Source organism: Leiobunum rupestre, chromosome 11 (assembly GCF_980474605.1).
Source record: "Leiobunum rupestre chromosome 11, qqLeiRupe1.1.hap1, whole genome shotgun sequence".
Lineage (NCBI taxonomy): Eukaryota > Metazoa > Arthropoda > Arachnida > Opiliones > Sclerosomatidae > Leiobunum > Leiobunum rupestre.
The window spans coordinates 46,097,332-46,112,947 of record NC_143394.1 but is presented as its reverse complement, the minus strand read 5'-3'; the positions used below and the strand labels follow the sequence as shown (position 1 = coordinate 46,112,947).

The 15,616-nt window shown below is 34.5% G+C and overlaps 1 protein-coding gene across 1 annotated transcript in view; it reads right to left on the bottom strand.

Moving 5' to 3' along the window:
• Positions 1-7,577, bottom strand: part of LOC149923018 (uncharacterized) — a 103,297-nt gene extending 95,720 nt beyond the window's left edge. Inside the window, exon 1 of the mRNA XM_090163886.1 lies at positions 7,262-7,577. Within this exon, the coding sequence (XP_090020012.1) occupies positions 7,262-7,340 (79 nt within the window). The 5' untranslated portion in view covers positions 7,341-7,577. The remainder of the gene's footprint in view (positions 1-7,261) is intronic.
• Between the last annotated feature and the right edge of the window lie 8,039 nt (positions 7,578-15,616).

Here is a 15,616-nt window from a genome sequence, read left to right as displayed (position 1 = left end):
CGGTACGGACGAACGCTCTTTAGTCGCTTGTCCAAATATTTGCCTGGACGAGCCTTTCCTTTCGTAGCGGTAGGACGCGAAGGCAAAGCCGGCTCACAACGCCTTCTGACGTTCGTGATTGTTTTAGTCATTAAAAAGTTTGTCTTTGCACGAAGGATTCTCGTCCTGAGAGAACTCGATGGCAAATTACCCCTACACGGCGTACCGTCTTATCCGGTTCCATGGCAAATTACCCTACACGGCGTACCGTCTTATCCGGTTCCAATCTAAGATGGGGAAGTTTTAACTCGTTTGGAAGCTTGATTAGCATTGAATCGTCTTAAAACACTCCTCCCCCCGAAAGTTTAGGAGAAAACGTCTTATCCGATTTCAATCTATGGTGAAGAATTCCGGAAGCTCCGATGATGGCGGGTGGGCTTTCTTGATTATCATTGGATCGTCTTGAACTCGGAGCGATTTGGAAGAGCCCCCGCTAAGTTCGACTCGGAGAAATTTCAAAAGGAAGCCGCGGACTGTTAATATCGTCTATAGATTTCAACTGGGGTGAGGGGTGAAAAGTTTTGGAAGGGAGCCGAAAAGGGTTTTTGATATCGACGACGGAGGGGTTGGCTGGGATTGAGCTTCTCGGCGCTGCCGCTTGGGGGCTCGCGCCCGGATGACAAGCTGAGATAATCATTCGCTTTTTAAAATGATTGATTTCATTTACGACGGCTGAGATAGCTCGGACCATTAGAAGACCATCATGTTCTCAGAATTTTTAAGTGCTTCGTTCCCGATTCGCTCCTTCCCGCGTCGTCTGCTCAAATCGCTCATCCCACGCGGTGCCGGTCAGACACCAAATTGACAATGAATCTTTTTCCACGAGTGTGATCTGTAGACTTTAACTGCATTAATTTAAGGGTTTTGTTTGAGATGATTAACTTTATTTAAATAATATAATTCTCAAATTGGAGATTCCGATAAATAAATACGAGTAAATGATTTGATAACTTATCAGTAATACCAAAAGTTTATTCCATAAGTATCGATGAATTTCCCGCCAAATTTCGGATGTGGAATAGTATTAGAAAATCAATATTTTTCAACCCAAACGTGTTTTGGAAAATCTAGCTGCGTAGAAACACGTTTCAAACGAATAACCTTGCAAGATAGGTTGATGAATACTTTATTCGTAAGATTGGATTATATACTTCTGGTAATACATGACTGGTATTATCACATAGCCGACTCATTTTGATTAGTTAACTATTCCAAACCTTTTTTTTCCGAAAATGAAAGGCTAAAATCAACTAAATTTATCATTCAGATAAATCACTCAACATTCAGAAAGTTTTTTTTTAGAAATTTTGTCTATCCAACGATAGACGAGTTGTCAAAATTATCCCTATCCACTCAATTTCCCCCGGGGTGTAGGCGTCGAGGTCAAACCAATCAACCAACTTCTCTTCCAGAAAGTACAACTGGAAAAAGTCTTATTTCCTATATTTTTCACTTAAAATATAAATTGGCAAAAAGTGAACTTCGAAGAAGTTAGCACACCGCGGAGTAAGGCATATCTGCGAAACTTCAAAAGGTCACTCGTGAATTCAGAGGGGAACCACGCGCGCTTAATTTCGTGACCACACCATCCTCCCGCAACTTCCCAAACAGTTCGCGAAAGTGTCTTCGGAGTCTTCCTTACCACTCTGACGAGTTAACCCTATATAAGGGTTTCTCCCCGGGGGACCAAGTCGCTGACTTCCTCAGTCCAAGGAGGCGCGTTTCACTTCCAACTGGTTGTTTTTGGGATTTCGCTATTGTTCCTAATGTAATAAGAACTCGCGAAAACGGGAACCGTGTCCTTGGCGTTGAGAATAGGTTTCCTTCTTAACCTAAGAGGCTTTTTGATAAGGAGTCTATATACTCTTAAAAATATTGGGTTGTTTTTGACCCAAATTGTGTTGTTTTTTACCCATTGTTGGGTCAGTATTTAACCAAACAAAATATTGGGTTGTTTTTGACCCAAATTGTGTTGTTTTTTACCTATTGTTGGGTCAGTATTTAACCAAACAAAATATTGGGTTGTTTTTGACCCAAATTGTGTTGTTTTTTACCCATTGTTGGGTCAGTATTTAACCAAACAAAATATTGGGTTGTTTTTGACCCATTGTTGGGTCAGTATTTAACCAAACAAAATATTGGGTTGTTTTTTACCCAAATTGTGTTGTTTTTTACCTATTGTTGGGTCAGTATTTAACCAAACAAAATATTGGGTTGTTTTTTTACCCATTGTTGGGTCAGTATTTAACCAAACAAAATATTGGGTTGTTTTAGTTTTCACCCAAAAAGGGTTATTTTCATAACGCTATTTTGGGTTAAATTTATAAGTTACCCAAATATGGATTGTACATTAGCCCAAAATATGGTTAATATATGACTAAATTTTGGGTTATAATTTAACAATTAATTGGGTTGTTTTTTTACCCATTGTTGGGTCAGTATTTAACCAAACAAAATATTGGGTTGTTTTAGTTTTCACCCAAAAAGGGTTATTTTCATAACGCTATTTTGGGTTAAATTTATAAGTTACCCAAATATGGATTGAACATTAGCCCAAAATATGGTTAATATATGACTAAATTTTGGGTTATAATTTAACAATTAATTGGGTTGTTTTTTTACTCATTGTTGGGTCAGTATTTAACCAAACAAAATATTGGGTTGTTTTAGTTTTCACCCAAAAAGGGTTATTTTAATAACGATATTTTGGGTTAAATTTATAAGTTTCCCAAAATATGGTTAATATATGACTCAATTTTGGGTTGCTAAATCTTCAGAGCAACCTAATTTTTTTTAACCCAAATTTTGCGTTTTAAGATTTTCAACTACATTTGGGTTATTTTTGACTCAAAAAGTAGTTAAAAATGAAATAACCAAAATCATTTAACCCAACGTTTTTAAGAGTGTAGTGGAACAGGAAGACAACGCTCAATTGACGGCGTAGACTAAGGCGGGTGGTTTCGGGTTAAAGGTCGACGGGTAATACCTCAAAGTCCTCGATTTCGTTTTGGGTACAAATTCGGAGTATTCGGCGAACCGTAGTTCATCAATATTTCAAGAGAAATCGTGCGTGGAAGCGAAACGCTACTTTCCAAACTTGTCGCCGCTACGGAGTGCCATGGCTGATAAAGTCGAACACCCTCGGGTCCATATCCGAGATAATCTGCTAAAATATATCCTCATAAAGTATTCCGGCGACAAGCTATCTTTGGATCAATATCCAAAGGGTTAAAAGCCCCGGGTAAAAGAGGCCTGGAATCCAACGGAGAAGGTGTGTGCCCGTTGAAAGAAGACGGGAACTTTTGGGTGCGAAAACTCATTTCCCATTGGATTCTAACGTAAACACGCCATAGTATGAGCGTTCTTTGTACGGCTCAGGACTGGCTATAGGCGCGTTTGCTTTTGGTCATTCCATTCCCTGTTTTCTTTATATACAGGTGCGACGGAATTTGGGATTCCGGGCCGAATACCGAAATTCCAATCTACTCGGTAGTAATTAAGTCAGCCATCTATAGGATGAAAGAACGGGTTATAAGGTCTCCCTTTTTAAAAGAATGTTCGGAAGTAAAGATCGAAGAATAAATGCCAAATATTTTCTCTCTCTCGATGGAGGTGCGGGAGTGTTATTATTTGAAAGAGTTCCTAGAATGTTTTTATTTCCACCTTCCATTAGACATTTTTGTATACCTTGTTGAATAGCTAATCTACGAATAAACCCACTTTGAAAAGGTGTTTGTAAGGTTTAGAATTTTATATCTTATTCGTATTGCTTAAAAAATTATGTTTAAATAAAAATTTATTTTTATATTTTTAAATCTTTTTAATAGGATTTCAAATCATAATATACTTATAAACCATTGAAATGTATACTTAAAGCAGTGGTGGCGAAAGGAGTAGGTAAGGCTGGACATAGCCTATCATGGAAATTTAAATGGAGCTTTTCAATCCAACCACGGGGCCTAAATATTTTAAATTAACCGAAATTAAGGAAATTTTAACTTCTATGAAATCTGGTGGAACTAAAGTTAAATTAGATGATATGTTAATTTAAACTTCTTTTAAGAAATAACAAACCATACCAAAACAACATATAAACATCAAATAGAATATTACGCGTAGTAGTTTTCGCAAAGTAAATACTCCCTTAAGCAACATTTCAATTGGTCGAACTAAATGAACTAATTAATACCGAACGGACAATAAAGCTAATTTGGCTAATTAGGAAAGTCTTAGAATTGCCCCTTAAATTCGCGCCAGTTCGCAATTTCAATGGAAATCTAATAAATCAAAATAGCTGGTTTCCGCTTTCGTCGTCTCAAACCGATAAATCACTTTGGAAGGGGTGGCCGAAGGGGTAGGAGAAGCTACTAAAAAGTTACCCTTGATGAATGCTATGCGCTATCCTAAGCGTATTGCGAAAAAGTCCGACGGGGGGCCTAAGAAGCTTCGGAGGAAAGGAGATAGTTTTTAAGGGGAAGAGGTAAGGGTTGGCAAATCAGTCTCTGAAATCGCCGGGGGTCCACGGTAAACGATCCTAATGAAGTAGGATATTTATAGAACTTTTATCCCTAGCCAGTAGAGGTCGCGTTAGATGGATAACTTGCTCTATATGTTAACCGAAATCTATCCCGCTGTGATTAGCTCCCGCTGCTAAACATATAGCAGTTGACTTTTGTGGGGAGTTTTATATGAATTAATTGAAGTGAGTCTGGAAGGTTATACTTACTTAATGAAGAATTACTATGTTTAACGTGTCTCCCAATCCAACTGACGGTCGTAAATAAATACAATCTTTTTTCACAAGAATCGGTAAGTAGAAACATTTAGCAGAGATAAGTCTAGCCTCCTTGTCAAAGTTCTACAACATATATTCTAATTTACCGCGTTGATTTCTTTGAAATATTTATGTAAATGGAAATTATCTAGTAATTCTGTAATCCATAGTCTGAAACCCAATTTTTACATGGAATTTTTTACCCGCATAACGCTGTTGATAGTGTCACCTAGGAGCAACAAACACAAGGGGAACGCAGCTAGCCTGTAAACACGCTAACGAAGGGTTGTGTACGAATTTCATTGGACGAGCGTCACGAGCCTTTACGTTTTACGGGCAGGGGGGAAGATAATTTCCGAATTTTCCCCTTCCGACGGCAGCAGGCGCTAAAGCGTCTAACCAATGAAAAATGTACACAAGAAAATCCACGACTTTTGACGGACTGCGTTCTCCTTGTGTGGGGTGTTGTGTTTGTTGCTCCTAGATGTCACCCTGTAATTTAACTTATGTTTGAACACCAGTGCGCTAACAGTGGAACACTTTTACAGGCATCTAGCCTAATTTTGGCCTACTGATCCGCTATTATACTTTCGTACACATCATTACGACAATTGCAATGTTACTTTATTATATTATATTATATTTTATCATATTTCATTTATTATATTTTATCATATTTCATTTATTATATTTTATCATATTTCATTTATTATATTTTATCATATTTCATTTATTATATTTTATCATATTTCATTTATTATATTTTATCATATTTCATTTATTATATTTTATCATATTTCATTTATTATATTTTATCATATTTCATTTATTATATTTTATCATATTTCATTTATTATATTTTATCATATTTCATTTATTATATTTTATCATATTTCATTTATTATATTTTATCATATTTCATTTATTATATTTTATCATATTTCATTTATTATATTTTATCATATTTCATTTATTATATTTTATCATATTTCATTTATTATATTTTATCATATTTCATTTATTATATTTTATCATATTTCATTTATTATATTTTATCATATTTCATTTATTATATTTTATCATATTTCATTTATTATATTTTATCATATTTCATTTATTATATTTTATCATATTTCATTTATTATATTTTATCATATTTCATTTCATTTTATTTCATTATTTAAAATAATAATATTTAAACGCGCCTTTATAAAATGTATAGGATTTGTATCCGCATTCGATCGATGTTAGACTCGTCAAACTTTAAAACTCCCGGATGGATTTACACAATTTGCTATACGGTTTCCTCATTGTTATATATCGAGATAACCCACTCAACAACACGAAAAATATATCAACGAGGAATTTGGGCATGTCTCTCCCTTCGTAAGTAGGGGCGGACTTGTCGATATTATATCGTGACCTACTCATATCGCTATTCCGAATTAATCTCGGCGAATTTGATGGCGAGAGAGAAATGGATTAATGCGAGATTTAATAGGATTGTAGTTACGATTAACAGGCGTTTGCGATGTACAGAATGCTCTTTACTAATTACTGGAGAACGTTGCAATACAGGGAATTAATGTTGCGCTAATGACGTATAGCCGACCCATTCCAAAATCATTTGCTACTTTCCCTTTCTAGAGATTTATTACGGCTAATGCCACTAATAGCGAGCTAATTTTGAAACGAATAATTTTTAATTTGTCTCGAAATTTATAGCTATTCTTTACGAAAATGGTGAATCAAATTTAACACCCAAATATCAATCCAAAATGTGTTATATTTTATCCAATTACAATGTATGTTATTCCGATTGGATCCAAACACAGTGGTGGCGCCAGGGGGTACGACAGTTAGGCCACTACCTACCTTAAAATTTTGAGGGGCCCCAAAATCACCCTATAAGGGGCCCCAAATTGATCTAGAAAGGGTCTCAAAATTGTCCCAAGAGATAAAATTATTTATAAATAACAATGAAACAATTGTCGATAATGTATATTTTAGAAATTTTTTAGGTATATCCTAGTAAATAAAACAAGTTCTGTTATATTTGGACTCGTTTTACTGTTGTTAGAACTTTTTTGTTCTTCATGTACATCACTATACTTTATTTTATTGAAGCATTTCGTTGAGAAAAGGGGGGTCCCGGGTCGGGGGCCCATTTATTTGGTTTGCCTACCCTCGCGAAAATTCCTGGCGCCGCCACTGTCCAAACAGAATTTGATTCAAACTGAATCTATTTTAATTCCAGTTGTATCAATTTTTGAACATTCGATCAAGTAATTTTCGTATGCTGTTACTTTGACTATATAAACATAGAATACAGTAATAATGTAACCTTTAACCATTGGTAACGCGTTCAATAACTTAAATAAACCGACACCCCAAACTTCAAAATGTTTCCTAATATAATGGACAAAACAATGTTTATTTGAAACTTACCATTCTGCGCCGTGACAGTCAGGAGAACGGACACGATGACCAGTACTTGAGCCGTGAGCGTGATACTCCTCGCAGACATCTCGCCTGGTACCTTCTGATTTATGATAAGAGACCTTTAACTTTTTTCGAACGGAAGGACCCGGTCGGTATCAGGCTTAGAAATGTTTTTAACGTAGAATCGGAGGTGATATAAAAATGAAACGCTCTAGATGAAAGAGGTCACCTATAATTTAAAACCTACGAGCTAGAGTCTGACCTCAAACCGCGTGCCTGATTTGGTGAAGAGCGAATGAAAACATCAGTGTGTTGAGCCCCTTCGTTGGCCGCGTTTTGCGTATGTCTGCGCGTGTGAGTCGAGTATAAATTCTCTAGTTTGCCGCTCTCTCTCTCTCGGAGAGACTCTGAAAACTTGGAGGCTGGAGCACATGGGCCACGGGATTCGACAGTCCCGATCGATTCCGAGCTTGGACGGGGCCACCTGACACTCGCTCGACCTAACCGAGCGTACACACTTTACCCCCGCTGCCAACCTTTGTGTTGTATTGTTCGCTATCCTGGAGGGTTTGTCTCGGCGGCGCGCCAGCTTGGCTCCCATTGGCTGGGACCCCTCTGCCAAACGGTCTCCGCGCTTCTAAGCGAGTTAGCTACCGATTTTTATCCATAAAAACGCGTTTCCAACATTTTCTCGACCCCTCCGCCACCCCCCCTCCTATCTACCTCGTCGAAGCTTTCTTAATGTTGTTGCCAGATAAATAAAAGTGGATTTCGAAAAAAATATAATAAAAAAGTGGAAAGAACATTGATACGCTTTTTGTTCGACTGCGCCTGCATTGAGCGAAGTGCCCCGCAGTACGTTGTCGTTCAAATTAACAAAAATGGGTTATTTTATCATTAATTATTATAAATGGAATGGGTGCGTTAAAAGAAGTCAGATTAATAAAAATAAATTTCGGAAATTTCCTATGTATATCGTTTTAACTAGGATCAACAAACACAAGGAGAACGCAGCTTGCCTTTAAACACGCTAACGAAGGGTTGTGTACGAATTTCATAGGAGGAGCGTCACGAGCCTTTACGATGAACGGGGAGACAATTTCGGAATTTTCCCCTTCCGACGGCAGCAGGCGCTAAAGCGTCTAGCCAATGAAAAATGTACACAAGAAAATCCACGACTTTTGACGGGTTGCGTTCTCCTTGTGTGGGGTGTTGTGTTTGTTGCTCTTAGGTTTTAAGTTAAGGCACAAGTGAAATGAAATGAAATGAAAAAGTGGTTTATTGTGCATTAAAACAATACAAGGGCGTATCAGCAAGTTAATGCACAGTTTTTAAATAGCATACAGTAGTTAAGGGGTTCAACAATTTTTACAAAAGATATAGTATTCAAGACGGTGCATATTGGGGAAAATAAAAACACATTGATAAATGAAATAATTTATACAATGAAAACAATTCCAGGGAATTATATATAAAAATTATAGTTTTTCCATTGCATTTGTTTTAAAATGGAAATTGAGCAATTGTAAATATAGATTTTTCCGCTATATATATTGGCAGTGTTTAAGGCCCTGTTAATGGGGTTTAATTGGTTCTTTGCGGTTTTATATAGATTAAAATTTCTTGTTTGATAATTAGGCAACGTCCCGTTTGAATCCAATTCATCCAGTAATCATATATGACCTATTTTTGGATTGTAATTTTCGATCAAATTTTAATCCACCTAATTTTTTATACAATTTTGTAATTAAATTTTGTCCACAAAAATGGCTTAACCGAATTTGAATAGCTTTATGATTATCGTGAAATATTTCGCCTCCTATCCTACTCTAAAAACGTGTAGAAGCTAACGGTCAATAGTAAGTGTAGGGAGCTGTTGGCGCGCGTGGCATGAAGGGCTAGCCACCACCCTCCTACGCATTGTAACCCGGCCACCTAAAATAATGGTATTAAAAGTCGCTAGATGACTTGGGACCTAAGGTAGTGTCTTAAATGAAATAACAACAGGTTTATAATTTAAATGACAAAAAATATTGTTTTGACCACTCATTTAAATAGCTTCGTTTCAGTCTATTATAAAATTAAAATTATAAATTTTAATTTAACCCTACAAAATAAACGCAACATAATTAACGAGGGTCAACATAACCAATCATCTTGTTTGAAGTTTCATCATTTTTAATTAGGAAACTTAATTAGAGTGATATAGAACAAAACATCGAATCCCCACAGTGTTTTTTTAAATTAACGTGGCCTTCTTGTTTGTATGTAGCTACTACGTCACTACTTTAATTTTGGTAATATTACGAGCGCGCGCTTAGGGCGCGAGAAATCTTGGATTTTGATGTGCGCGTGCAACCCGCGCGTGTTAAAACTATTCTATTAACGCTATGACATCGTGACGTAAGAGCAACATAAAAACAAGTTCGGCAAGCGTAGCTGAATTTATAAAAAGAACTAAATTAGCTTTCGCCTTCTCGAAAAGAAAAACAATGATATTTTTATAGACCAAAAACAAATTGAAATGAGACCATGTGTTTCCTTGTCCAAACTCTAACGTGGACGGCAATCACGTGTTTAAGTGCCATATGAGGGGGGGGGGGACTGGAAGGTATTGTTTCGTCTCGGGTTCCATTCGAAGCGCGCGCGTAGGAGGATGCATTACGAGAATAATTATTCTGATATCCAAAGCAGTGCGTATCGTTTGCTACTATTACAGACAAATGATTCGAATTGATCTGAAAAATATAACACCCACCGCCCTGCGAAAGCTAGGATAATTTTTGTAGGGAGGGAAATGTCAACTCCATTTAGGTACGGCTTATAGAGGGAAAACATTCAGCCTGCAAGGACTCGATCCCTGCCCGACCTTTTTTGAGATCTTTTCAAATCTATTTTCAAAGCTAATTTCGAAGTTCCTCGCTACATTATTTAATAACCTTTAATAACTTGGAAAAGTGTAATAATCTTAAATAACCTTGAATAGTTTAATAAACTATAATTTATGTGAAGAGTTTCATGATATTTAATTACCGTAATGAGTTTAATCATCTTTAGTAACCCTATAATGTAATAACGTTGAATAGTTTAATAATTTTTAATGATCTTGAATAGTTTAATCATCTTTAATGACCTTGAATAGTTTAATAATCTTTAATGACCTTGAATAGTTTAATAATTTCCAATGACCTTGAATAGTTCAATAATCTTCAATGTGTTTGAATAGTTTAACGAACTTTAATATCCTTGTATAGTTTAATCACTGAATAGTTTAATAATCATCAATAAGTTTGAATGGTTTAATAATCATCAATAAGTTTGAATGGTTTAATAATCATCAATAAGTTTGAATGGTTTAATAATCATCAATAAGTTTGAATGGTTTAATAATCATCAATAAGTTTGAATGGTTTAATAATCATCAATAAGTTTGAATGGTTTAATACTCATCAATAAGTTTGAATAGTTTAATACTCATCAATAAGTTTGAATAGTTCAATAATCTTCAATAAGTTTGAATAGTTCAATAATCTTCAATAAGTTTGAATAGTTCAATAATCTTCAATAAGTTTGAATAGTTCAATAATCTTCAATAAGTTTGAATAGTTCAATAATCTTCAATAAGTTTGAATAGTTCAATAATCTTCAATGTGTTTGAATAGTTTAACGAACTTTAATATCCTTGTATAGTTTAATCACTGAATAGTTTAATAATCATCAATAAGTTTGAATGGTTTAATAATCATCAATAAGTTTGAATGTTTTAATAATCATCAATAAGTTTGAATGGTTTAATAATCATCAATAAGTTTGAATGGTTTAATAATCATCAATAAGTTTGAATGGTTTAATACTCATCAATAAGTTTGAATAGTTCAATAATCTTCAATAAGTTTGAATAGTTCAATAATCTTCAATAAGTTTGAATAGTTCAATAATCTTCAATAAGTTTGAATAGTTCAATAATCTTCAATAAGTTTGAATAGTTCAATAATCTTCAATAAGTTTGAATAGTTCAATAATCTTCAATGTGTTTGAATAGTTTAACGAACTTTAATATCCTTGTATAGTTTAATCACTGAATAGTTTAATAATCAACAATAAGTTTGAATGGTTTAATAATCATCAATAAGTTTGAATGGTTTAATAATCATCAATAAGTTTGAATGGTTTAATACTCATCAATAAGTTTGAATGGTTTAATACTCATCAATAAGTTTGAATGGTTTAATAATCATCAATAAATTTGAATTTTTTAATAATCTTTAATACGTTTGAATAGTTTACCGATATTTAATGACCGTGATGAGTATAAAGATTTTTTATGACCGTGATACGTTTAACGATATTTAATGACCGTGATGAGTATAAAGATATTTTATGACCGTGATACGTTAACGATATTTAATGACCACGATGAGTTTAACGATATTTAATGACCACGATGATTTTCACGATATTTAATGATCATGATGAGTTTAACAATATTTAATGACCGTGATGAGTTTAACTATACTTAATGACCGTGATTAGGTAAACGATATTTAATGACCACGATGAGTTTAACGATATTTAATGACCACGATGATTTTCACGATATTTAATGATCGTGATGAGTTTAACGATATTTAATGATCGTGATGAGTTTAACGATATTTAATTATCGTGATGAGTTTAACGATATTTAATTATCGTGATGAGTTTAACGATATTTAATTATCGTGATGAGTTTAACGATATTTAATTATCGTGATGAGTTTAACGATATTTAATGAATACGATGAGTTTAACTATACTTAATGACCATGATTAGGTAAACGATATTTAATGACCGTGATAAGTTTAACGATATTTAATGACCGTGATAAGTTAACGATATTTAATGACCGTGATGAGTTTAACCATTTATAGTAACACCGAATAATTTAATAATATTTAATGACATTGAATAGTTTAATAATAATTATTGACGTTGAAAAGTTTAATTATCTTCAATAAGTTTGAATAGTTTAATTATCATCAATAAGTTTGAATAGTTTAATTATCATCAATAAGTTTGAATAGTTTAATTATCATTAATAAGTTTGAATAGTTTAATTATCTTCAATAAGTTTGAATAGTTTAATTATCTTCAATAAGTTTGAATAGTTTAATTATCTTCAATAAGTTTGAATAGTTTAATTATCTTCAATAAGTTTGAATAGTTTAATTATCTTCCATAAGTTAGAATAGTTTAATTATCTTCAATAGGTTGGAATATATTAGTAATCTTCAATAAGTTTGAATAGTTCAATAATCTTCAATAAGTTTGAATAGTTCAATAATCTTCAATAAGTTTGATTAGTTCAATAATATTCAATAAGTTTTATTAGTTCAATAATATTCAATAAGTTTAAATAGTTCAATAATCTTCAATAAGTTTGAATAGTTCAATAATCTTCAATAAGTTTGAATAGTTCAATAATCTTCAATAAACTTAAATAGTTTAATAAACTTTAAAAATGTAATACTCTTTATTAACCTTGAATAGTTTAATAATCCTTAAGAACCCTAAAGAGTTTAATAATATTAAGGAACCTTAAAGAGTTTAATGATCTTTAATGGTTCAACCACCTTTAATAGTTTAATCATATTTAACTCCATCAAGGTTCAGTATTTGTACTTTTTGAACAAATATAAAGCAAAAAAGCTCCAGTGGTTTCTTTTAAATAAACAACATCATTTTAAATTAAAAACTCCTTACGAAAAACACGTAATTTTCGAGATTATAATTGAGAAAAAATTGCAATCTTACTAGAAAGAGGCATATTTATCTTCGAATGTCCTTCCAAATTGGTTTGCGTTTGTATTGGCAGTGGGTGGCGCCATATTGTTCGAAACCTTGCCAACGTTATTGGTCAGTGGGCCAACTTCAAAAAAGCTCCGTATATTTTCAGTATTAAAAGACCAGCTTCTAAACTTCACGATCTGCCTCTCTTATTTTAAGGGGCGATACTTATTCCTTTTCTTGTCCTCACCACTCATGTTTCGTCTTAATGGGCTGAGATTCGCAGGTTGTATCGTTAGAGCTGCAGTTAAATATGGGCTCGAGGTGGTCACTTAAAATTTTAAAGAATTTTTATTTTATTCAAGTCACCCACGCCGCTTAATGAGCAAAATACGAGATGGAAGTTAATTGGAGTGCAGTACCGTAGTCCTACTTGAAGACTCTGAAGAGCCCTTGTTTGGAATCAGTTTGTACCAAAAATGGCACTTTTGTCATTTGGAAAACAAATAATTTTGATGATCTCTCATCAAAGGGTTTTTGTCATTTTAATTATGAAAATTGATGGGTTTTATTTGAAAAAAGATAAATTTTATCATTCCCTTTAACCGTTTTACTACTTTTCCCCAGATTTTGTTCGTTTAATAGTTAATTTAATTGCTTACCTGTATAGTTATTGAAATGAAATTATTTTAAAGAACCATCTATCCCCTTTGTAGCGACGAAATGCGGAAAATTAAATCGATGAATAGCAACGCGAGCTTTGCCTAGACTTTAAAATGTCTCAGAAGTTCGGTTCGGTGTGTGTTTGCGAATAACAAAGGTTAGCGTCTACGAAGTTGAATCAACGATGTTTTTTATTTAAAAAAATTAAAAAATTAAAATGTTGGCGAAACAATTGGGTAAAATTGATAAAACTGAGAAAAATCAATAAAAATGGGTAAAATCAATAAAATTTCGGTCAAATCGAAAGGGTTTACAATCCGTGATTTTTCCATGCTATTTTACGTAGATAAATTAAAACTTGAGTTGTGAAAAACATTTTTGGTTGCCATGGCCAAACGATTGGTCATTGGGAAAAATCGGGGAGAAACAGCTGGGGATGTCTTCTTGTTAGTGTGAACAAAGATAATATAATACTCCGTGCCCTAGATTCGAGCTCTGGGAGCTTTCTGATTGACGGTTTTGTAAAGAAGCGTTTCCCCACTTACGGGACGTGGCCTCCGAAAAATCGTCCTCTATTAGGGGCTGTATTGTCTTATCACGGTCAACTTTGATTGGTAGCTGCGCGAAGCTAATTGTTTCGGAGTTCCGGTAGGAAGTGGGTAAAAGCTAATGACTACGCGCCAGCCAGTTATTTCCAGGGCCACCTTATCCATAAGGCAGACTAGGCAAAGTGCCTAGGGCCTACAATTCAATATAATAGGGCCGAAAAGTCGGTAAATGAGATATTTTTGCCTAAGGCCTACGGAAAGGTTAAAACGGCCTTGGTTATTTCGAATCTAAGGTACGAACTTCATATTATCTTTGGTGTCAATCGTTTGGCATACTGGTTGAATCACAACCCCCCGACACGAGTAAGCGGGGAAATAAATTTGTCACTGCCATCTAGGAGCAACAAACACAGCAGCCCACACAAGGAGAATGCAACTCGTCAAAGGTCGTGCATTTTCTTGCGTACATTTTTTATTGGTTAGACGCTTTAGCGCCTACTGTCGTCGGAAGGGGAGAGTTCCGAAATTGTCTTTTCCCTTTCCGTAAAACGTTCAGCGTAAATGTTCGTCCAATGAAATTTGTACACGTTAGCGTGTTAAGGCTAGCTGCGTTCTCCTTGTGTTTGTTGCTCCTATAGCTGGAGTGCACTTAACAGCAACGTGGATTCAACAAAACCTTTGTATAGTATCTAAGCAGAGCGTTTATCTCAATCAGGCTTGGATGATCGGTACACACTTTTAGACTATACAGCTCTTGTTTGCTCAGAATTGGCGCAAAATTGGAAAATGTTTTTCCTGCATCAAGTCTCGAAGACTGACTTTTTGGAAAGAGAAATATTGACTATAGGAGTCGTAGCTCGATTTCCCAGGATGTTTCAAAGGTTACCACCATTACCCGCTATGCCATCATGTCTATAGAAAACTCAATCTCAGCTCATATATATAATATTTGTATCTCAATAGAACGCCTTATGTAATACATATATCTCTCTCATAACCGCTCCTATCAAACACGTTCTCTGATAGCTCATCTCTTTCCTTATTTCAAGTTCGAATGGAAAACGACAGCTCTCTCAACGCTCATTTTCTCCCACACAGCTCAAAGAATTAAAATATAATCAATTTCGCTCGTCTCATCAAACGGGGTCAACGAACAAAGAAAACTAAAACCACTGAAAGCCTAACCTAATTCCATTATATTACCTATATAAACAACAAAATAAATTCTAGAGCTAACAAAATAATATAAAATTAAGCGTTGATTAATTAGCCCAAAATACACGCTAAACTAACTCTCGCTCGTCTTAGTTGGCCCAGATTTTAAGATTGAAAAAGACAACTCGGCTCTTGTCTCAATCTATGACTAAGTGCAGCGCTCATCTC